This window comes from Coloeus monedula, assembly GCF_965178545.1.
Source record: "Coloeus monedula genome assembly, chromosome: 9".
Taxonomy (NCBI): Eukaryota; Metazoa; Chordata; class Aves; order Passeriformes; family Corvidae; genus Coloeus; species Coloeus monedula.
Genome location: NC_138789.1, coordinates 26,470,342 through 26,494,906, shown reverse-complemented (window position 1 = coordinate 26,494,906; position 24,565 = coordinate 26,470,342). Strand labels below are relative to the sequence as shown.

At 40.6% G+C, this 24,565-nt stretch overlaps 2 protein-coding genes across 3 annotated transcripts in view; one reads left to right on the top strand and one right to left on the bottom strand.

Moving 5' to 3' along the window:
- Positions 1 to 5,724: 5,724 nt before the first annotated feature.
- On the bottom strand, positions 5,725 to 14,606 carry GPX7 (glutathione peroxidase 7; the record flags this gene model as incomplete). The annotated part of the gene is made up of 3 exons (XM_082287590.1): positions 5,725 to 6,178; positions 7,948 to 8,209; positions 14,400 to 14,606. The coding sequence occupies 3 exons, from the start codon at positions 14,604 to 14,606 to the stop codon at positions 6,015 to 6,017; spliced, it is 633 nt and encodes a 210-aa protein (XP_082143716.1). The 3' UTR covers positions 5,725 to 6,014.
- A 3,709-nt stretch (positions 14,607 to 18,315) lies between these two features.
- Positions 18,316 to 24,565, top strand: part of TUT4 (terminal uridylyl transferase 4) — a 44,335-nt gene continuing 38,085 nt past the window's right edge. For both annotated transcript variants that reach the window (XM_082287379.1, XM_082287380.1), the window contains exon 1: positions 18,316 to 18,428. The gene's annotated coding sequence lies outside the window, so the exon portion shown is untranslated. The remainder of the gene's footprint in view (positions 18,429 to 24,565) is intronic.

Genomic DNA, 24,565 nt, shown 5'->3' with positions numbered 1-24,565 from the left:
TGTATTACATCCTTTCTTCTATTTAAATTACTTAAATTATGCTGATTACATGTTAACTGCATGAATTATTCCCATTATATTATTTTTAAGTCATTTCTTTGAATAGTTTTGGTTTTCTGAAACTCTTTTGATGGACTCTTTGTTCCCAGTTTCTTAATGGCTTGACAAACACATTTACTGAACATGCAGTTAACAACTAGAAATGGTGTCTTGCAATTCCCAGTACTCAATAAAACCGAGTGATTCATATAATCAGAGAGACACTTGATATTGCAATTTTACTCAACGATATATTCCTGTTGACTTCAGTCTAGCTAAAGGCAGAAAAATTGGCAGCCTCTGAAGCTAGCAAGACTTTTTTGAAAGAATAAGAATTGTCAATTTTTTTAACCAAACTGTTCCCTAAGCTGAAACTTGTAGAAAAATATGTTTTGACAAAATTTGCAAAATCAATTTTCTAAGTTTTAAAATCATCAAAGCTTTTTATATTGGCATTTAGAGTGTATATCTTGGTTTGAAATTCTTTTCATTTTTAATATTTTATTTATAAAGTTTGAAAACATCAGTATCAGCTTTGAAATATTTCTCATCAGTTATATCCAGCTAAGTGTTTCTGCTTAACCAAACTGTTGAGGGGTTACTTTTGCTTAAAAAGTTGAAGTACTGCCTGGATTTGGAAGAGGAGATTTCAAAAGTAAAATGCTTATATGACAGAAAAACATTTCCCTACATATCTCTAGGGGTTAGTGGTCTCTCCAGACGACAGGAAAATACCAGTAACAAAATAAATAGTTTTTTGAATATAGAAGTAATGACAAATCAGAATGAGTGGTGTGACTCTAACTAAAGGTTAGAGAAGCTGATTTATAATTTAAACAGGGAATTCAGCAAGCTCTTTACTTACAGGGAACAGTTTGACTATTGTGCTCTTTTCCAAAGAATGGATAAGCAATCTGTGGTTTATGGATATTTTCCTTGCCAGCTGTTCTTTATTTATCACTGTCAGATTTCCTTGCTTGATAAAGAAAAATATAATGGTTTATCCTATTATTCAGATGAAAGCACTAATTATGATGAAACAGCAGTGGCTTTAGGGCAAGGGGGACAAAGAAAACCAGAGGACTGTTTAATCTAATACAGTAACAGCTTTCTTACTGCATCTTTCACTTAAGGAAGCTAAAACTACAGCTCCCTGAAGCTGGAATATCTGTAATTTCTGTCTGATGGGGAAGTGTTCCACAGAACTGCAATTACAGATCAGGCATTACACAAGTCTGTTCTTCATGTAACTGTACTTCAATCTTTTCTATTGTTCTAGAATAATATTATTTCCTTTTACTGCCACTGTTCCATCAATTATTGCTCAGGGAAGAATCTGTCCCTGACTGGATGCTGTTAGTTCTGCTTGAGTGGGATTTGAATGGGGGAAAAGAATCTGCATCAGCAGAATCACCTTAAAAACATTCATGTCAGTGCTTACCTTCCAGAATACAAGTCTGCTTGCTCAAAACACAATGATCCTTCAATCATTCTAATTTCCAGGAATTAGTTTAGAAGATCTTCTTGTTGAGCAGGTATTGTGCAGTGCTTTGAGATAAAACAGCCCATCTTATCTCTTAGGCAGGTGAACTGATGGCTTGGGTCAGGTTTTCTAGGCTAAGGATGGAAAATTACTTGGGCTGCCTTCAGCTGCTGAGCGGAGACAGCTGAAAGAGGGCAGCCACTGTCACTAGAAAAGCCTCCACTGTTGTCTGTGCCAAGGTGCTGCACAGTTGGCTTAAAGATGTGTTGTTGTTTCTTATCCTATATTGTGGGCATCACTGTGTCTGTGAGCTGCCTATGTAGATGAATTAACTGTGTAGCATCAGATCACAGATCACCTTTGAGATGATGTTTGGTACAGCTCAGTGATTTCCTTCTGCTCTGCATATGTCTCTGCTATGGAGCTTTGATGTGGTTAAGAATTAGTCCTCACATTTGGTGCTTTCAGTATCTCATCTGTCAAAAGGTTTGTAAACTTCTTTGTGTTTTGTCAGTGATGCTTTTACTGCGGGATCTGTTAATTGTCACAGAGAATACCTGATTTCTCTGCTTACTTGACTCTGAATGAGTCAGAAGTAAGCTTGTTAAATTCCATTTGGCTCTATGAGTAGATGAAGTATAAATTTACCTGTGCATAGAATGTATTTGGTTGATTCAGTAATCAAAGGTAGCACAAAATCTGTTTGCTTAACCAAAGGGATGTCCAGTCTTCTTAAAATCTTGACTAAGATCAGCAATTTATTGGATGAGATGCTGCTGTGTTTGAAAGGATAAACTGAGTACCATCCAGCACAGAGAAATTGTGTCTGGTTTGCCACTGAAGTTTCTGACTAAAGTCACAACAGAAACTCAAGTGAAACGTCCCTAGAATTTACCTAAAACAGCAGATGTGACTGTAAGGACAACTAGGGTATTTGGTTTTCTTCTCCTTTTAATGCGAATAAAGGAGGTTTAACCCACTCTCTATTGCTTCATTCAATTGCTCTATTTCAATGTAGCATATTCCATTTCAAAACAAAACTTTGGCTTCGTGTAGGTCTGATTATTACATTCTTTATGAGACAAAGTTTCAAAAGATCAAAAGTGCTCTGTCTAATTTTAAACTTATATTTAGGCTTTAAAATTATTTCTTTTCCCTGTGGCATGCCATAGGGGGCACTTGGATACAATTGTGTCCAGGTGCTTAGTTTAGTGTTTAAATCAACAGGCCAAGAGTTTACTCCTTTAAAGTTGTAAACTGTAAGAGATCAAGTCTTAGATGATGAAGGTAATCACTCTCCATGCATCAATGTGCTCATCTGTTAATATACACTACTATTTTCTCTGCAAAGCAAATAAGTGGCAAGGAAAAACAGTCTCATGCTATAGATTCAGAGCTGGTTCACAGTTTTCAGAACTTGCTGTAGGGAAGATCTCTGTCAGATTAAAACAGTGCTGGAATTCATGAGGCAAAAAAAGTAATTTCTGATCTCTGCATGCTCTCTATAGTCTCAACAGTCAAATTAAACTCGGTGCAATCTGATTTGCAATTTTTCTGAGCAGGAAGTCACGAAGTCCTTACAGTGTGACCAGATATGTATTAATCTACATAAATATTCTACAGCATATTTACTTTTACTCCAGAACTTTGATTAAAAGGCCAAAGCATTTGTTCTACAAAATTATTTAGTGCAACAAAGGATGGAGTCTATGCCACATGCCTAATTTAATAATGCAAATGTATCTGTTAACTTCAGAGGAAGTAGTAATGTACTTAAAATCATGTGGCTGATCAAATATGTTTTTTTCAAGGCTTGCATATGTAATACTTACCTTAGTTCTCTTTAAATGGCCAAACTTGTAATTCTGACAGTATCAGTCTGAAGTTATTCATAGCACTCAGGCATCTCCTCAGACTTCAGACTGCAGAAATTCTTCGCTCACACTAAAATAATAACTCTAACAATTGCAGCCTCGTTGTTCCTTGACAGAAGCCCTTTGAAAATCTTGTCAGGAAGAACTCTTTTTATCTCAACAAAAACATAATGCTCAGGTCCCCTGCTCTTAGCCCCAGGATGCTTTAAGAAGAATATAGTCTTGTCCAATTGCAGTATTATTGACAAGCAATAGCTTTTTTTGTGCCTTGTAATGCCTTTAAAAGCAGCACAAACAATATTTGTCCATATATGACAAAACCTTCCCAACTGATCCTTGCCATTATATCTCTTTAGACTTGTAGGATTTGTCTAATAGAGAATGGAAGTTTGTTTCTATGTAAATCCAGAGTCCTGTTTGAAGTGAAATTGAAATGGTAAAGGCTTAAAATATTTTTCATAGCCTGGTTTGGTCTCATCCAGGCTTCAGATATAAAATAGAAACAAACTTTTGAAGGAGAAAATTTTAAGCCTTGCAGCACTTGCTAACAGCGTGCTGGGGCATTGCATTAGTATCAGAGATAAAAGAGGAAAAGAGAAACAGTCTGTGGAGTAATAAAGACCTCCTTTTCTAAGAGCTGGATTCTCTGTCCCTGCACAATATCAGCTGGGCCTGATTTTCATTTCTTTGTGATATCCTTAGCAACCATTGTCTTAGAGTGATCCATGTAAGAATAGACTAAATGACTGAATCAGGCATAGAGTTCACTTCTCTCACCATCAGAGGAGGAAAATACAGATATTCACTGCCACAATCACCAATTTCCTGCACTCCTAAGTTACAGTTCAAGTGAGAAGTAGCTGATAGAGCTTGGAACATACCCATTTGTATCAATGTTCAGACTTGAACATTTCCATGCTCTGTCTGTCCCAATGATTATTTGGCTGTAAACTCTATTTTCATTTCCTTCTCATTTCTTCCTTTTTACTTGATTTCTCCTTTTACTTATGTTCTTCTATTACTACTTCCTTTTATTCTCTCTTCTACCCCCCCCCCTTTATTTTTTCACTAAAACTTAAAAAACCTTGCTCTCAGCTTCTTTCAGGCAATTTGAGATTGTTTTGTACAGTATAATCTCTGCCTTTCATGTTCTTCCTGAAATCCTAAAGTACCTGGAGCTCTTACTTCTTCAGAGAGCTCCACAGAATGAGTCCAATCAGTATTCTTTCCTCTCTTGTTCTGCAAGCCTGGACATGCCATAATATTTGCCTTTGTTTTCAACAAGAGCCTGTCTGGACACTGAAGAGCTCTAATGGCAGTGAGGAGCTGGAAAAAGTCCTTACCATGGTCATGTCAATTAAGGTTTATTTGTACACATGGGCCCTGACAACTCTATGGACAAACATTGTTTGTGCTACTTGAAAGAGCATCAGAAAGCACAAAAAAGGCTTTCACTTGTCAATAATACTGCAGTTGGACAAGACTAGATTCTTCTTAAGGCATCCTGAGGTTAAGAGGATGGGAACATTGGGTTTTTGTTGAGATAAAAAGAGTTCTTCCTGACAAGATTTTCAAAGGGTTTCTGTCAAGGAACAATGAAGCTGCAAATGTCAGTGTTATTTTAGCATGAGCTAGGGACTTCTGAAGTCTGAGCAGATTCCCGACTGCTGGAGTTGAAAAAGGTGCCATTAAGCATTTGTAACACTAATGTGGTATTAAACTACATAACATTATGCAAGAATTAAATATTTGCAAAATTATTTCCATGGAAAAAATATTTTTGATTGATGTTTGTCTGTACATGCAGCAAAATTGGATAGTGTTATAAAATGGAAAATAAATTTAACATCAGTTTTATGAGGTGAGAGTAATTCTAAGGTAACATGCTAATAGAAGAAAGAAATAGCCATTTCATGTAGGCTCTGGTCTTACAGATATTCAAATGACTATTTAAATATCATCTGATAATCTTTACTTGGCGAAAAAATGCAGAAATTCTTCTCATAGCTTCTGGAGAATTTTTACAGAGACTTTGTCTTCATATTTCTTTCATTTAAGCTTTATAGATGTGTTTTCCCTGTGCCCTTCTAAACTTTCTAGACACATGAAATTAGCTGTGTTTGGCTGTGGTAATTGGAACATGCAAATTCTGCCTAGTCTGAAGGTATCTGTTTTGGCCCTCTTCCTAGCACATGCCTTAAGTCAATCATGCCCTTTTTGCTCTTTATTTTATTCAGTTTGCAATCAAAATATGACAACAGATTTGTAGATATCAGGGAGATCCCAGCTATGACATTCTCATTATTCTGATCTTTCTTCCTACATGAACTGATTTCCTATAGTGTTACCAACAACTAATAATTAAATTGGGGAAGAAACAATTGCTGAAGATTTCTCCTTTTCTAGAAAACTTGAACTGAATTCAGTTGGAGAAAAATATTAAATTACTTTGGCTGTGCTAACTTGCTGTTTTCTACATTCTTAGGATGGTGAATACAGATTCAATTGGTCATAATTTCCTTTCCCCATGTCCTCTCTTTTGGAATGTGAAAAGAAAAAGTCCAGCCCTGATTCTCAGTGAAGATGCAATTGGCATGCTGGGATTTTTATGATGAAAGTCATAATTCATCTTTCTTCTTTAGGATGATTTTCCTTACAAGTTCTGTAACATGGGGTCTTATTTCTTCAACAGAGACAGTGGAGTCCCAGGCCTTTACTACTTTCCCATTGGGGTCCACCAGGTATTTCCAGAAGTTCCAAGTTGGTTCTTCTCCTGTAGAATCTACAGGGGGGGAAAAAAAGTTATATATTAGAAAAACACGTTCGCCAATTCCTGACATTTGTTCTTGTCAATTTGATGATTAACCTCTCAGAGGAAGAAGGAATGTAAAATTAAGAGGAAGTTCAGACTGAATAAGATTAATTTTCTGACAGACAGCTTTAACTAGGCAGTAGTCCCTTGGAGACTAATGGAAACAGGGAAGCTTGAGCTCGGAGAAAGCACAACAATCAGTGCTGAAGTGTGTGAGGGGATATGTATGTGTGGCTGTGCTATACAGATATACCTGACACAGCTGAACACTGATAGGAAAATTGAATTTGGCATAACAATATAGCTGTACCAGGACTGACTACTTGCTTATCCAGAAGAAATAACAAAGTAATCATTCCGGGTGGAAACCTAATTCTCATCTCCTAGTTTTCCCCTTCCTGGTCACATTCTCTTTTACGTGAGCCACACTCTTACCCTTTGCTATTCTGCTATGTGACTAACAAAATTTCCAGGACTTTCAATTAGGCCATGAACCTCATCCCACTAAAAGCACAAGTACAGATGCTGCAGACAAATTAGCACCTTTTTTCCCACTGATTTTACACTGGGCAAACCTCCTAAGGAATCAGAAGTTATTTCAAAGTATCATCAAGACACAGCCAGACCTATACTTTCAACTGTGTTGTCATGGTGCTGAATAAAGACCCAGCCTCCAGCAGCCTCCCTCTGCAGGCAGGCCAGTGGGGAAACAGAAGTTTTGCAAATTTCCTGGGACATGTCTGCAGGAACAATTCTCCTGGGCAAAACAGAGATTAAAGGATGTGAAGAGGATTACAGGGTAGTTTTGTTAGCAGAATGATCCATTACAGACACCTGGAAGGAGGTGAGCTTGAGATAGCCAGAAATAATATCCACACTCCTTTAAATTCAGTGGTATATGGGAGAACACTGTGGTGCTGGAGAGAAGCAGCAGGGATATGGTCCTTGCAGAATGCAGCTCAGGTGATACTGTCTCACATTGGGCTTTACTATATTTCATTGCTGAAAGACATTTCCTTCAGATTGGGTTAAGACTGACATTTTAATTTAGCATTTAAATGGTATTCAAAGCATTTGTTCAGTGCAAGAAAAGTAGTGCCTTGATAGGGAATATCCTGCCTTACAGTGTATCTTGTCAGCTGGCTGGTAAGAACCAGCAAAACCTCTTCTGGTCTCAGTGCTGGCCATAAGGCAGATTGGAACTGGAGGAACTGTACAGTAGGGCTGTTCCAGTGCTTGGGGAGGAAGGAGGAAGGGAGTATTCAAGGACATCGTCTAGTGCCTGGTTTCACTTTTTGATTGTTGAAGTAAATTGTGAGGTGCTTTGCTTCCACTTATCCTACAGCTCTAGAGATGAGTCTTATAAATCCAACCTACAGCACTCATGTCACAGGAGGAGCACTTACGAGGCTGTAAGTGGAAAAAGGTCAGGGGGTTTGTATGCGTAGAGGAGAGTATTTCAAGGCCTGTGTTCCATGTAGAGGTTTATTGAACCAGCTTTTACAAGACATCTGCTACTGATGTGTCTTCATCTCTGGAGATCTTTTTGGAAGGTAAGACAAAGGCAACAAAGAGAAATCCTGCCTTGTGCAGGAGGAGGGACTACATGACTTCTGACCTCCTTGAGCCTGACAACTCTGTGAACTCAATCATAGATCTCTTTTTTCTGTTAGATGGTATTTTGTGTCAGAGGAATTCTATGCTGGAGAAACAACCCTCCAGTGTTCCAGGTTACTCACCAATTAAGTACTTGAAGGCAGGAATTGCACCAGCTCCACTGACAGTGATTTTGCTGAACATGGGGAAGGAGGCACCGTAAGTCTTTCGTGCAAAGCTCTCAATTTCTTTGTTAGTGTCTGGTTCTTGCTGCCCAAACTGATTGCAGGGGAATGCCAGCACATTGAAATGGTACGGGCCCAGGTCTCTCTGCAGCTGCTGTAAGGCCTTGTAGTGGCTGTCTGTGTACCCACATTCACTTGCAACGTTGACAACTAGAGACACCTGAAGAACAAGAGAGCACATTTTAAAATGTGCTGCACATGTCAGTTTTCCAACAGGTAGACTGGAATGAAGATTATTTTAAAAAAAGAAAGAATGTCGAGGGAACTGTGGCTGAACACATATTTGAAACTACATTGAGTTCTATTCACAAAAGGAACATTTAATATTTCTTTTATATATTCCTCTTTGGCAAGCATTAAGATAATCAATCAACTGCTAAGCAATCTTAATTTTCAGTTTACAGAGAATATGTATTTCTCCATTCTGCCTTTTGGACAATTTTTAAAGATATTTAAGAAGTGACCATCCAGCTAAGATATACTAAGTTAAATGAAAGAAACTTGTAAATCAATGTATTTTTTGTTGTTTATTTATCTATTGTGAAGCATCTGTTCTGCAGCATCTTTTCTTGCACAGAATTTGGTGCCCATACTGAACTGGCTGATCCATTTATCACTGCTAGTGTAGATGTCTTGACCTGGAAGTTAATAGAAGCAATTATAGGATTGGGGGTTGTTCTGTGCAGTGTGGGCTGTAAAATTTCCCATCACTTCTAGAGTAAATCTACTCAGTTGTGACAAAATGACAACAGTTTTTGCTGAAAGGTTTACTGCCTCAATTAGTGATTCCAAGAGGTGAAGGCTGCCCACTATCCTTTGAAGTCATTCCTGCAGTGGCTCATGTTCAATGCTGTGTGCATTGTGTCACTCAGATACTAGCACCAGGATCTGCCAGCACAGATCCAGCTGGGAGGAAGCTGTCACAGACAGGAATAACAGAATTTGTTGGGAAAATAAAGTGACCTAACTCTGAACTAACATATATTACAGTTTCTCAAAGCATTGAAGAATTTTTCATTGGTTTTTGAGATATTTTATCCTTAAATAACTTTTAGAATTTATTTTTAGAATTATAGTTTTATTATTCTCATTAATTTTGTGTAAGTTGCTGCTCATTCTACATAAATTGAGTCCATTCCAACAGTTTTTTACAAAAGTATTTAAGGAAATAGGGTGTGTCAAATACATTACATTTAGCAAAAAATAAACGGCTACATGTGCATCATGTTTTTAAAGCCAGGAAACAAACTGGCATGTGAAAGTACATACCTGGGTAAGGTATGGGATCATAAGATGAAATAAGTAAAAGGAGTAGGAATAAGTTAAAAAAAAGCAATGGGGATGTTGGTGTTTGTAATTTCTTACATTAAACATTAACACTTACTCTGTGTATTTTCTACTTTGTATAGCTGTACGGCCATCATAGAATCATAGAATATCCTGAGCTGGAAGGACCCACAAGGATCATCAAAGTCCAGCTATTGAATTTAAAGTGGATTTGGAGTGACACTGTTTTCCCTGGAAGACAGGTAATCTTACCAAGCAGAAGCTAGTGTAATCTTCTTTGTAGTGTAGTGTGTCAACAGGATGCAATCTAAGCAACCCCTGTGCACTTGTATATGAAATATGACCTGCAGCCATCTCAGCTCTGAATCATCCCTTTCATTCAGACAACACTTACAAGCTCTGCCTGAAATTTTAAATTCAGTCTCCTAAAACACCCAAAATTATGACATATAATTAGATTTTATTTTTTTTTTCAGAGAAGAGGTAATAATTTTATGATGCATTCCTGTTGCAGACTCTCAGCATTTGAAGTAGAATTTATATGTTGGACATAAAAAATAACTATTGGCAGTTCTGTTCTTATCAAATAATCTGATTTACCAAACATAGTGATAACTGTAGTTTAGTTTGAAATAAAGATAAATTGTACTCCTAAGAGCTGAAGTCATATGTAGTTCTTTCATATGAAACTTTAGAAGCTTTTAAAAATATATTTTAAGCCTCGGAATATTCATGATGCAGAAGTATTCATCTGCCTTACTGAATTCATCTCTATTGGTTCTTTATCTCAAGCAGAATGGTAATGTAAGAATTTATCACTGCAGGTTTGGGGGAAATAAGGTTTTGTAAGCATTGTGTTCATATTAAAACAGATATGAAAGATGAATTGCCAGTGAATACAATCAAGCTTTTATAACTTTTACTTGATTTTAAGTAAAAAGAGGGCTTGAAAGGATTCACTCAAAAAGAAACAACTATTTTCATTTACAGCTGTTTAAAATCAGTAATTACTTGGCATGGTGGTGAAAGGCTTGAGAGCTCACACTGCAAATAGTGCAAACTTCCAAACATATTCCTCTGAAACAGATGGAAACTACACGCAGCATTTCTTGGGATGGCAGACACATTATGCTTCTCTTTTTTCCTTAGAAAAATGCATTCCCTGTAACTGAATTCTCCATTCCTGAACTCCGTAACTTAATAGTGCAAACCTCTTAAATGTACAACACATATAACGAAAACTTGCATGATCTATAGTATTTCTCAATGAATGTTTAAAATTATTCTTTAAAAATCTTTACTGAGTTATCTTTCAAGTGTCTGGTATTAGAAGTGATTTAAAGTGGTGATTTTTTTGGGTCTGTGTTTTATTTTTAATAAATATTAATAAAAGTCACTCTTTTTGCTCTCATGTAGAGGCTGTACTTTGACTTCTTACAGCTGTTAACGACTTAATTTAAGTTCAATATGCCTGACTTTAGGAGTGCAAGTCAAGCACACCACCTAGTGTGCAGTGCAAACAGTTCAGTGAACCTCACAAAAATGATTTCACTTCAGCTGAATTCTTTATCAGCTGTTGTCTGACCTCTTAATACTTTAATACTTAATCCTTTCCTTGCCTTTGCTTAGAAAACCATGCATTCTAGTAGTGAACTCATTTATTTAACACTGCAAAAAACTCTTCTTGCTTTACTTCATATTTACACCAGCGTGCCTTCTTTAGGGAAAAATCCCGGGACAGATTTAGGAATCTGTCTCAGCTTCAAGTAACCCTTTGTGGACCTGTCAGCAGAGACAGTAGATGCTTGGGTTTTTAGACCCAGAGATTCTTAACTGGCTCTGTGTGACTGATGGAGGAACCAGCCACAAGTGTCAGACTGCACCAACTCACTGAGCTGTCACCTTCGTGGAACCAATAGCAATATTTGTGCAGTAATTCAGTGGCTGTGCTCGGTATTTATCCACACTCAGTAACACCACATTCTCGGATTGCAGTGAGCTCTAGTCCAAAGTGCCTAGCACTCCTCTCAATAAGAATATTTAGTATAAAAATAATACTTAAATTGTTATAGTGCCTAATGCTTTTCCATGATTATAGTACCTATGGCTCAAGATTTCCAAAGGCACTACATTGACACTGCTTAATTCCACCCCAGCACACTGTACTTAGCTGGGTGGTAGATTGGTATCATTACACCAAGATAGGCATAAACACAGCAGGGAACAGTTGATGTTTGGGAGTTCTGACTCCCAAATAGGTACTATTTTTGGTAAGAATACTGCCTCTTACAGCATATCAGACACAGATCATAAAAGAAAAGATTATTGAATTAGATTAGACAGAAAACTAATCTTGTTTGGATCCTCTTGATTCTTGTCTAACCTCATCGCTGCCCTTCATTTTTAATGTAGATGGGTCAACAGTTTATGGTAGTGTGGAAAAACCATAGAAGGATGGCCTTCTCCACAACACAGTGAACCAGACAGTTTTTTTGATCTATTTCTCTTGTGGAACTCTTTTCTCAGTGGTAATAGTCCTCCCTTTCTTTACAATATAACAGAGGGTAATTGTGGTTCGTATCAAGATACACTCGAATAGAAAGTGAATTATATCCATCAGTCTTTTTTTTCTTACTATGAAAGAACTGTTTCAATGATCTGAACAGACACAAGTTTATATTAATAATGACTTATTGAAGAAGGATTCTGTCAGTCATGAATTGCACTGATTGTTTATACTTAGCATGGCTCTTGTGGTTTTAGAATTAGCAGACTTTATTAATTTTTTTTTTTTTTTAGACTCTGGAAGTCTTTGGATTGTTTCAATTCCTAGTTAGTTTCTTGACTACCAATTAAGTAGTTATTTAAATAAATTAGCTGAGTGACTGAATTGAAGAAAATGTCTTCACTACATCTGCCAGAAAGCTTAAGGCTGGTAAAAGCTGGTTTAGCAATTAGCAGACTATTGTTCCAGGAGCGAACTAGTGACTCACTTTCCTTAAAATACCACCAGCACTCATGTAGTACTTTAATAATATTTGCTTTCTTTTAATAGCTTTAAAATATTATGATAAATCTACACCTTAACATTACTTATCTAATTGGAGACTTAAGCAAGTCTATTTTAAGAAATAAATGGGAGTTTTAATTAACCTTTTTCTATCTTGATACTGCATTCTGACAATATAATGACAGAAAGGGATGTGTTTTATTGCCATAATTTGCTTTAAAATTGTGCACATGCATTATCAAAGAGCAGGTAGCCTGAACATTAATAGGATCCCTGAATGCAAATCTACCTTTTATTCCATACAGAAGCTGAATGTCACTTTTTTGGAGTAAACTATTCCATATGGCCTAGCAGAGATCAAGGAATACCATTAATCAGTGGTAATATCTTTCCCAAGTACAGCTCTAGAGCTCCCCTCTATGAAACCAGCCGTGCCGCGAGGATGGCCTGGAACCACAGCACTGGGATACAGCACACACCCTGAACCTGCCTGTTCATGAGATTCCAGACCACGCTCTGCAGCTTGTTCCAGAGGGGATGAACACCCCCAGCTCTCTGCAGAGTGGCTGTAAGGAATTCTTCAGAGTTCTCCCTTAACTTCTTTCCATGTGGATTCTGGCCCTGAGATAGAGAAGCTACAGGTCATATTTGCTTATTCAGATTAGCAGATGATGTGCAGACAAAACATGCCCCAGTAACAGGATTTATTGACAGAGCCTTTGGAAGGAGCTCATTAAAAAAACACAAATATTGCTCAATATTAAACAGCTTCCACATTTTTCTCCAACACAGATATTTGAGTGGGCATAGGACCAGTTCTGCTGTATGGAGGGGGATGAGGACTTTGACCAGGTAGGATTTAGACCTCTCATTTGGTCCAAATCCACCAGTATCTCTTTCTGCTGAGCTCAAGAAAATGTGCATCTCCCTACATAGCTTCTCTGTCTTCCTGCCAATGTTTTAGTGACCCACTGTTGTGGACCAGTGAGCTCAGACACCTGAGGAGAGGGAAAAAGGAAGGTGGAAACACAAAGCTGGAGAAAAAGGGTGAAAGCAATAAGTGGTGCCACCTTTTGGGGAGCAGGAAAACTATTGCACTGCCTGACTGTATCACAGATGTGGCACTTGTGTGCTAAGAGTGGCACTTGTGGGATTTATGTTGATTTTAGCTTCTATAATTTGTGAAAGGGGCTATAAGAGTTTATATTATTAAGTATAATGAGTGTGCTAAGTTCTCTTTTCACTCTTCCATAGGTACTGTCCATCTTTCCTAGATGATCAAACCACTAATAAAATAAAATGAAATTAAATGAAATAAAATCAGATTATAGTCAAGAATATTGTTTTAAAATGGTATGGAAAGCTCTGACTAGAAATCCTTAATGTAATATGTAAACAAAATTTAGAAGACATAAAAACGTGTATCTATGTGCCCTTCATATTGCTGTCACACTGAAAAGTGACAGAGAAATTGCATGATGTTGTTACAATTTCACTATACTCTGATACCTTGTAATGTCTCTCATGTTTTTACAAAGTACTGTGAAATCTGTTAACTCCATCAGCCACGGACCAAATCCCTTTTTTTTTAATGCAGAACATTAAAAAAGAATGGGATTTAGGTAAGAATAACATACACGAAGTCATGCAGTTAAAAGGCAGAAATAAACTCCAAAAGTAAGTTACACAAAGACACAAACTTCCTGAACTTCCAATGGAGTAGGCAGAATCCAAAGCAATCCATCCTGCTGCAAGAACGGCAGGAGGGCAGCATTCCCTGCCTGCCACGTCTACAGGCGGCTGCAGTAGGAGAAGACGCGGACACACACGGGGGTTAGACTGCAAACGCTTTATTGAAGAGGAGCCTATGTTAGCCAGACGTGTTCGCTAAAGGGCAGCGCGCTGTTCCATCAGCCACACACTGAGCTGCCCAGATGCCCACGCGTGTGTGCACCGAGGCCCCCGAGCGCTCTCCCCCGCGCTCGCTCCGCGGACATGCAAGGGCTGCCTGTTAGTGAGCCCGGGCGGGGGCCGCCCTCCCCGCCGCACTTACCGAGCCCCTGTACTTCTCCAGAGACACAAGCTTGCCCCTGATGTTTACAACTTTGAAAGTGTAAAAATCAGGCTCCTTCTGCCGCGTAGCGGAAAAGGCTAAGAGCAGGAGCGCTGCAATTGCGAGGAGCATGGCTAGAGGGATGAGGAGGACTTTGGGGAAGGAGGAGGCAGGCTGGTGCTCCACACTGCCCTCCGGGTCCAGCATGCTGCACGGCCGCCGCGCCTCTGCCCGCCCGGCCCCGGCCCGGCCGCGCTGCCGCAAACGCCTCGCTGCTGCAAACGGGCCTTTTGCGGCACTCGGCGGCTCTGCCCGCTCCGCACCGCACCGGGATGCCTCCGTGGAGGATGCACACGCTCTGAAATGGAGCATTTCGTGGTGGAAGTGGTGCATTGAATGGTTACGGGTTTAAAGCACTAGTTGGCTCAGTCTGTGGGATGCCAGTGACAGAATCGCAGAATGTTCTGGGTTGGAAGGCAGCCACAAGGATCATTGAGTCCAACTCTTAAGTGAATAGCCCATACAGGGATCAAACCCATGACCTTGGTGTTATTAAAGATCCTGCTTTAACTCTGTCGTTGTGATTTTTGATGGATTTGCAAAGGCTTTTTTTTGTGTGTGTACTAACTACGGTGTAATGTCAAAGGACAGCAGTGGCTTGGTTGCTACTGGTTACTGAGGCGAGTGCTCCGAAAGAGAGTCGCAGCACACAGTCAGCAAAACCAGAATCACCAACACGCCACATAAAACAGCCACATCAGGCAGGCCTGCAGGAAATTCAGCTCTGCATGCACCTGGCTGGTGAGGAATGAGTGGCCAGACCACTGGTCTCACTGTGTGAGATGAGAGAAACCACACCACCAGAGGGTTTTCAAGCAAGAAAGGGCCATAAAGCATCAGGAACTAAGTTTGGTATCAAAGCGCTCAGACATTCAGAGCCAAAACGCTGCCTCAGTGCACTGATGTCATTCTTGCGCTGTCTGCAAAAAACTGCCATTTGGACAGTTTGCTACTATGCCTGCTGGAAGAAAAGGATTTGTACTTACAAAGTAACAACAATAGAAAGCATTTGATGGTCATTGATTTCTTCTTGGACCAAGAAACTGGTCAGCTATGGATGGTTATGATTCTGATAGATCTTGGCAAAGAAAAGCAAAATGCAGTGATTTACAGAAAATAATTAAGAGTGGCTCCAAGGCATATTGGAAATTTATCTTTTGAAGAGCAAATTACATTTTGTAATCTCACTTTGTGTTTGGGGTTTTTTTTAAAAAAATGAGTTTTGGTAGATTTTTGACATTTTGATGAAATTTGCTTAGGTAATTCAAGCATGACTGGCATTACTGTAAGGGAAGAAGCCATATATAGCTAGTTGAAAAACTTACTTATAGTTTCTAAGCATTTCAGATTTTTCACATTTTTATGTATTTCAGTTTAACTAGATATCCAACATCAAGAAATAATGTAATATGCTACTAAAATATATAGATGGATAGATGGAAAATCTTCTGCCATGCTGTCTACAGGAAAGATACACTGTGATGAGAATGTGAAGTTCTTTGCAGATAAGTAGTATTTTCCTGAATGCTTTCCTGGCTTTAGTATTGACCAAAATGACAGTCAAGCATGATCTCCTAATTTGAAAAGTAAATTATCTAAGAAGATTTAGACTTTCTTCAGATACATCTGGAGAAAGAGAACAGGGCTTTAATATGGGATATCCATTTTAAAATATATTTTTAAACCTAGTAAATTCTAAAAATAATCTTTAAAAATCATTCCAATGATGATCAGCATAAGGCGGTTATGGTTTTTTGTCCAAAAATTAAAAAGAAATCTACAATACACATTTACATTTTTGAGGAATAATATTTTAGTTGCTTGGGTATAGGACTAAAAATGGGGCATCAAGTTTTGCTCTAGAAAGGCACTTTATAAAATCTACTTCCTACAGCTTTATGATTATCATCTCTGATTTCTAGATAAAATTTAGTGGCTTTCAGAGTCATATTTTCTCCTACAGACTGAGCCCAGAATCTGAAAGTTTTGATCATTGGCACTGAATTGGGAATTCTTTAAATAATGGCCAGCTGGCAGTAAAACCCTGCTTCCTCTTTTAGTGCCATATTTCTATACTGCTCCCTACAATAAAACATTCTTTAACATCAGCAAAGAAGGAGGCATTGTTCCTGAACACAGAGAAAGAGACTATGTCAAAGACTGTTGGCTTTATACTGGTGCAAGTTTTCGGAGCCAAACTTCACTACCAGTTCATATTAAAGTCTATCCAACTATTTGAAGGAAATATGCCAGTCAGGTTTGCAAACTGATGTGTGTTTGCTCACTAGCATGTCTCAATGTTGATCTAGGGGGACTGTATCCAGCAGCAAGTATAATCTAGTTACTTTTGCAATTTACTCTTTGGCCTACTAAACCTAATAAAAATCTTTGTCAAATAGATTGGAATAGGCAGGAACCACCACCCAGTTAACCTCAGCTGTCCCTACGGCAGCACTGCTGTTTCTGTCACTGCTGCCTGGGACTGGCCCACGTCCCTAAAGGTGAAATCTCTGCACTACATCCCATGAGCTACCCAGTCCTAGTTTTGTAAAGTGTGAACTTCAAGTGAACCAAAAAAAAAAGCAGGTTACCTCTAAGGATTGTGCTGACTTCACAATACATTCAGAAGTATGTCTTGTCAGTATTTATAGAATCCTGTATTACAGATTTTGCAACCTTTGTTTACCTACACAGTCTCCCTGAGGTAGTGTTTCCAGCACTACTATTCATATTACTTTTAATACTTTCCTTTGAACCCCTTTCGTAGTGCAACACTGATCTTTTATGTGCCTTATTTTCCTGGAAAGGCCTCCTTAGCCTGGGCTAGGAAGTGCCAACAACACGACATTTCACTGCCAAAAAGGGGTAGTACTGGATCACAGAGGGATTTGCCTCAGACAAGCACTTCCCAGTGCCTTTAGGTCACCGTCGAGCACTGCCAAGAGCCGGCAGGCTGGCTCTTCTCCCCCGAGACCTGCATATCTGCCAGTAGACATGCTGGCCAAGCCACTGTCCCTGGCTGCTGCCGGGGCCAGCTTCATAGCCAAGGTCAGGGATCCTGGAGTCATTTCTCCGGGTCCACGGAGCACACCCTCCCTTCTCCACCGAGCACAGGAGGAGAGCGAGAAACCCTGGGGAAGCAGGGATCAAGGCCCCGGCTCCATCGAGCCCTAACCTGCTCCCCAGGGCCTGGGGAGCAGATGCCTCATCGCTCTCCTGGCAGTAGGGTGTACTGAGGAGGGGGCCGGTCCTTTCTGCCGTGCCTGCAGGGAGAGGACCAGAGGAAATGGTTCCGTGCTGTGACGGGGAAGATTCGGATTAGATACTAAGAAAAAAGTTGTTCCCTGTTAAGAGTGGTCAGGCATTGAATAGGTTGCCCTATGGAGTCACCCCCCCGGAGGTGTTTAGGAGGCGTCTGGACCTGGCGCTGGGTGCTGTGGTTTAGTGGCTGTGGGGGATACAGAGACAGTGCTGGGTACACGGTTGGACTGGGTGATCCTAACGGGCTCTTCCAATCTTACTGATTCTATGCGTAGGGAGAGGCCTGGGAAGAGAAATAAGGGGAACCCTAGGATGGCTGTTGGGGAGTAATTAAGGAAAAAACCATGCTGCTTATTCCCTTGTCCCCTCTTGCGTGCGCCTGGGGCACTGGGGGAGGGAGGCCCTGAACGCCGGGGGAGACGGAGAGGGGGGCGCGTCACCCCCTCAGCAAGAGGGAGGTTCTGAGGCACGGGGGGCTCCGCAGCACGGCCGGGGCGGTGCGGGCACCGTGCCCGGCTCGGTCCCCGCCGCCGCCGCCGCCCCGCAGCGCCGCCGCCCTCGGGGCGCTCCCGCCCGCCTTCGCCCCACAATGCACCGCGCCGCTGACATGGCGGCCGGGGCGGACTGAGCCGCTGCCGTCGGGGCCTGCAGCAGCCGCAGCCGGGCATGGCGGGGGCGCCGCGCCGGCTCCGCTAGCGCCGCACACAGGTACCGGGGCCCGGGAGCTCCCCGTGGCCAGGGGCGGCGACCCGAGGGGAGGCGGGCTCGGGGGGGCCTGTCCGCGCCGGCGCCCCCCGCCCCAGCCCTGCCCCGCCTCGACGGCCCGTCGCGGCCTCGGGCCCCGCGCCCGGGCGGGGGGAAGCGCCGGGGGTCCGCGACGCGGGGGCCGCCCCAAGGTCAGCGGGGGCCGGGGCCGCCCCCGAGGGCGCATCCGGGCCGGAGCTGGTGCGTGCGGTTTGTTGTTTGCACGCCCTGTGAAATTAAATATTGCGGGGGGAGAGACCACCGCAGTCGGCGAGGCCCGCGGGGAAATGCCCCGTGTGCGGGGCTGCCCTCGAGAGCCGTGTCCGCTCCGCCGTGAGAGGTTCTCCTTTCCGTGGATTACGATCTGCCTCGAGTGGCACCCAGGCATCCCTTCGCCGACGTGGTTGTGCTCTTTTGTTGGCTTATTTTGTATACAAATACAGCTGAACGACTTTGCTGCTTTTGCAATATGTTGCAATTTGCCAGTTGGCTGAATGTGTCATATTACCTGAGGCCTCCTGGCTTTTAAGGTTGTTTCTGGGTATATCAAAGGAGGATGAGCTCGTAACACACAGAGAAACAATATAATCGGATTTAGGCTAAGGTAGAGATTAGTACATTAAAAAGATAGTTGTATCTAAGTATGGATCTAATAATTTTTTTTTTATATCCATGCCACCTCCACGTCACTTGGCTTCCTGAGCACCGTGCCCTGGATTCAGGAGTGATTGCATTTGCTTGAAAATAGAGGATACGTGTTGTTTATAGTTTTGACTTGTGCTCCCAGTTTCAGTAGGTGCTTTTTGGATAGTCTGACCCTAGATAGTTATGACATAATTATTTCTGTGACAAGAAAAGTAAGCCAGCCATGGAACTATGACTTAATTACAGTACCTGGCAGAAGATGCTATATTAGGAGTAAGAGGTCTCTTTTACAAATACCAATTTTGCAATGAGCTTTTTTTAATCATTTTTCTACTTGACTTTAGTGAAAACCTTCATAAAATTAATTTTGTGATAAAATTACCTTTTCCCAGAACATATATTGGGATATGTTCCCAGAAGATAGACACAGAGGGATCAGAAAGTTCCTCCTGTGTTCTGTTCTTGCACAGAGGACAGCTGGGACTTTTGTCTCATACCTCAGCTTGCAGTGGTAAAGAAACTGCGGGATGCCACGGGACATCTGCACTGTGCAGGGCGTTTATTGGGTCCTTCCTCTGAAGGGAATTGCTGCTATGGGGAGAAAGAAAGGGGAGCAGGAGATGTTTTACTTAAAAGCAAGATATTCCTGAGGAGCTCCTCTTAACTGTCTTGTGGATCTGCTTGTCAGAGTAATGGATTTGGATTGTTGTATTTATGTTGATACCATAAGGCAGTTTGACTGTCTGAGAATATATTCTGTGTTCTAGTTGTAATCCTGGATTTTTAAACTTTACAAAGCATTTCTACTAAACTAACTTTATTTTTGTCACTATCTTAGTGAAATAATGCAATACTGGTATTGACTTGAACTGAGAACTCATAGAAATAAGGATCCTGCAATTTGCTTAGTGGACTAATTTGCACAATGGAAGCAATCCAGTAAAAGTCAACATTTCTGGTGCTTTTGGCACATTAAGACTATTTTGTGTATTGCTTGATGAATTGTTTAACTTAGAAGTACAAAAGATGACCTGAATTTTGTACCAATGCACATTAATTTCATTTTTACTCTTTTTTAAAATTTTTACAGAAATGCATACACACATGCATGTGTACTCATACTGTATCCTTGGTTTGTAATTTTGGTTCTAAGGTTTCAACAAATTCTTGGAAAAAACCCAATTTATCAGATGTTCTTAGATTTTATTTTCATTTCTGTTGATGCATGAAATACTATTGCCAGCAAGAAGTAACTTTCAGATTTTAGTATTTGGTGTCAGCAAAGCTTCACACAGGAGTCTGGAATCAGTTTTGTGTTACAAACTACTGTGACTCAGTCCACTGAGTGTGGCTGTGTTCTTGACAGCTTTCCTGAAGTCGTGGTTTTCAGCATGTTTCTTTAAGTAGTGAAAGTGCTGGATGCTGGTGAATAGGCATAAGGAATACTGGTAGAAGATCTGTTTGCTTTCTCTGTGGTTTGTGAACTGGTTTGCAGCTGGTATGAAGTAGTTCAAAGACAATCCCTTCCTCAAGGATTCCAGTTTGGAAGAAAGGCTCACTGTTGCTTAAATACAAGATCCAGATAAGCTTCTCTGCCACCATACATACTGCTGTATTTTCATTTAGCACAAGCACTGAGCATAAGTGGAGGTTAAGATTAAGGTGAATAAATTGAGTTGCAGTGTGTGGCCACATTTAAACCAGTTTTGTTATCAGTTGAGGCCTCTGGAAGCCTCTGAAAGGCTCTAAACCAGTGCAGTGCTGTACTGTGTTTTCCCAGTCTCCTCACGGGTGCTTGTGCTGATGTTGTGTGTGTTTGTTTTTGAGGTTAGAGCTCCCTTGTATCTGCTCTGCTCCCAGCATGAACGGTACAGCATATGGGGAGATTTGGGGCACGTGCTGCCCTTCTTCTGGCTTCAGGGTTTGCTGCAGTCAATTCTGAGGTGTAAAGGACTATTGCAGTAAAACATAGGATCAGAACCAAAATGTATGAAAGCATTAAGAGCCCGTATGAAATAGAGAAGTAGGGGAAACTGTTGTAACACAGATGGTGTGACTGAGAGAGGATGGCTTTCCCGAGCTTGTCACGGGACGCAGCAGCAGTAGGGTCAGAAAGTGGTAGTTCTTGGTGTTGGGTGACGTTCGTTTTTCTCACCTTCTCAGTGAGTCATACTGTGCCATAGAAAAAACAGTGAGTCAATGCAGAGTAATCTGTAACAAGCATATCCTTTATGGATCTCCCATCCAGCGTATTTTGCTCACTTCATAAATTAATAGTAAGATATTTGCACCTATGTATGTTACTAAGTTTTGTGTCAGCCAAAGCCTTCCCTGTTACTTCATCTATTCAGAAGTACTTTTGTAAATTGGATATCATCCTGTTACAGTGTTATATATTTTTACATATATATATATACACACACACAGTTATTTATCTAATGATCACTCCTTAGAAGTTTTCAATCTTCCACATTGTAAATACAATATCAGAACTTTCTATCTTCACTGAGCCCAGAGTGCCAGTTTTGTTGCACCCTTGATTTGTGTGTTAAAGTTTACGTGCGCTGTGTTGACTTCTTCTGGGTAGATTTTGGTGGTATTACACTTACTAGGATAAATTCTATAGCCTGTAGTAAGAGGGAGTTCTGAAACACTATGTAGCACTTACGTTTGTTACTAAGAATACCGATGGGTTTAGTGCTGATGGAGCCTGAGGCACTTTAGTGACCAGTAATCTCTGATAGTTTTAAGTACTTTGGAAAAACATCAAGCATGGGTAGTAGTTTGTACTGTTATATCTAGTTCATCATAAACCAAACATAAATGTGTGACATTTTTTAAAAACTATTGACAGAGAACATGGGAGAGTCTTGAATGATTTGTAGAAGCTCTCAGACAGAAAACTGGCCCTAAGGCTGTTTACAGTCAGAAAAGACCCCCTCCTGAGCACATTAGGGGTGTCTGTAGACATCACCTGTGCTGCAGTCTGAGCAGAGTGCAGAAGACAACCTTTCCTATTGTTCCTGACTGTGGCTGTAACCTTTGTTTGCAGAATTTCCTTTTATTTTTGTTGAGGAAGTTCAGCTGGGCTATATTGGTAATGAGGCAAGGGGGGCACTGAGGTTAATCACCCCACTTGCTGTTGGAAGGCTGGCTGGGAGATTTGAGCTTAAGGACAATCCTAATGGGAGAGATAAAAGCAGGTCTTGGGTAAAATACAAGTCTCCCTATCTCAAAGGAGGGAATGCTTTATAGAAAGAGGGTGATAACACTTATGTTTGTAGTACTTTCTGTGTTTATATTTTATCTAGTACTCCCGAGGGAAACAAAACTTACAAGCCTGTTCTCTTTCCCATTAGTTGTCCTTCTACACTCCAATCCTTACTTTTGGACATTTCAGCCAGTTGGGACCACATTTTAGAACATCTCAAAGGATCATTGAGTTTCTGTCTGTTTTCTGGAACAATTATGCCTCAGCAGAGGAGAGGTCTCTGCTGAGGGGGAAGCAGGAGGAAGTTCCATTTCCTTGTAGGGAGTAGCTACAAACCAGACAGGGTGTATGTTCCTCCAGCCCCAGCACGTCTGCCCTGCTTGCCCAAGGGGCTGTGATAGAGAGTGACAGAGGAGCACAAAATGGATGTGTAGGAAACCAGGTAGAGTCAATTCTGCTGCTAATGAAATGATTAAAAAAAAACCTTTGCAAAAGAGCAACTCAGAATGCAAGACCTCACGGTTTAACTTGGCCTTCAACTTTGAAGAGGCCCTGTTCAAAGTCTGACCCAAAATGTATGTCTTTGGGGGAGTTGAATACAGTGGAACAACTTGAGAGGAAGAAGTGGAATGGCAAATGGGTAGAAATACCTTCTTGAAAGTATTTTGGTGGTTTTCTTTTTCCCCCTGTTTGGAAGTAAGCCTTACTCTGATTCTTTGCAATTCAAATGCAGAATTTTCTAATGCTAGTCTGCAAGGTAGAGGAAACAAAAGAAACTGGCAGAAATGAAAGTGAAACATTCTTGTTTCTTCATTTCGTGAGCCTAAAATGAATTCTAATCAAAGCTGATTTTAAACATTTTTAATTTGGTTGCTGTAGGTATGTATAGATTTAATAATTCTCTGGAGTTTAAAGTCAGATGGTATCTTGTCTGACCTCAAGCTGTTGTATTTCAGCCAGATTATTTTTCTAAAAAGTGCCAAGAGCCGAGCTAGGTTTCAGAGGAGTAACTGGCACTATTAAGGAGGGGAAACTGAGTCCCTTGTAACACCGGGATATTGAATAAATGAAATATGCTGAAATGGTTTCGAGAGGTTAATCATCCCCTACTTTGCAGATGCAGGCGAAAAGCTCTGGTTTTGTTGCCAGCCTGGCTGGGAGAAAATTCTTTTTTGATTCCAGGTCTGGCAATTTGGTATGAGCCTGAACTTGTGAATAAGACGTGCCATCCAGGTTTCTAGAAAGATGCCACCTCAGCACTGATTCACTCCACTCCAGTGTTTTGTTTCCAACCATGTTATTTTTTTTCAGAGGCACTCCTTTCCCTCTCCCCATTTCCCTTTCTCCCTCTGTCATACGTAGATGCCTGATATCTGACAGAGGAGGATCTTTTTGTGTCTTTCCTGAGTTTAGGAGAGGTCTCTTTTTGTTTCTCATACTAAGTTTTATTAGTTGGTTTACTTTACAGTTCTTTGTGAAATGGTAATTTGGTTACTATTGAATATGGCGTGGCAGTTTAAATTATTTTTTGTTTGCTAAATTGTATCAGTATTAGAGAACAAAAGGAAAGAAAAAGAAATCCCAAAGTTCAACAACGTTATTATTGCACTTGCGTTTCAGATTCTGCATTTCATTGTGGAACTGTTTTCTTTTTTCTGGGGTACAGAATATTCTTGTCTTATGAAATGTCAGGACCTCCCTTTATTCATATTTCTTAGGAATAAAGACTATATCTGTGGTTTTTAACATTATCTACTTACATTTGATTATATTCACTCTCTTGATATGTAACATCACAGTACTTACTCAATTTATTAGCTGTTCTAGTTTTTACTAGCAGTTTCCTTAGTTGCTATTTCCCATCACTTTTGTACATTTGACTAAAGATTATATATTCTCTTTGAATATATAATTGTGTATTTTATGGAATAATTTTTGCAGATTTTTTTTCCACTTACTTTCAAAATACAACGCTAACAACTTGACACGTACAAAAAGCAGGGCAAAATGCAGCCCCACTTTTCCTCCAATGCCGGAGTTTCATGGTAGCTTTAATCTGGAAGTGGTGCCAACAGGAGTTGTCCCCACCCTACGAGTTGTTTGTTATTACCAGGCGTGCTCCTCCTCCTCCTCCTGCCTGGTGCCAGCTTTATGTTAAGCTGGATTGGTTTTCCGGTTTGGTTGCCGGCAGAGCTGCCCAAGGGAGGGAGCAGTCCCGGCGCTGGGAGTGAGCACGGCTTGGGGA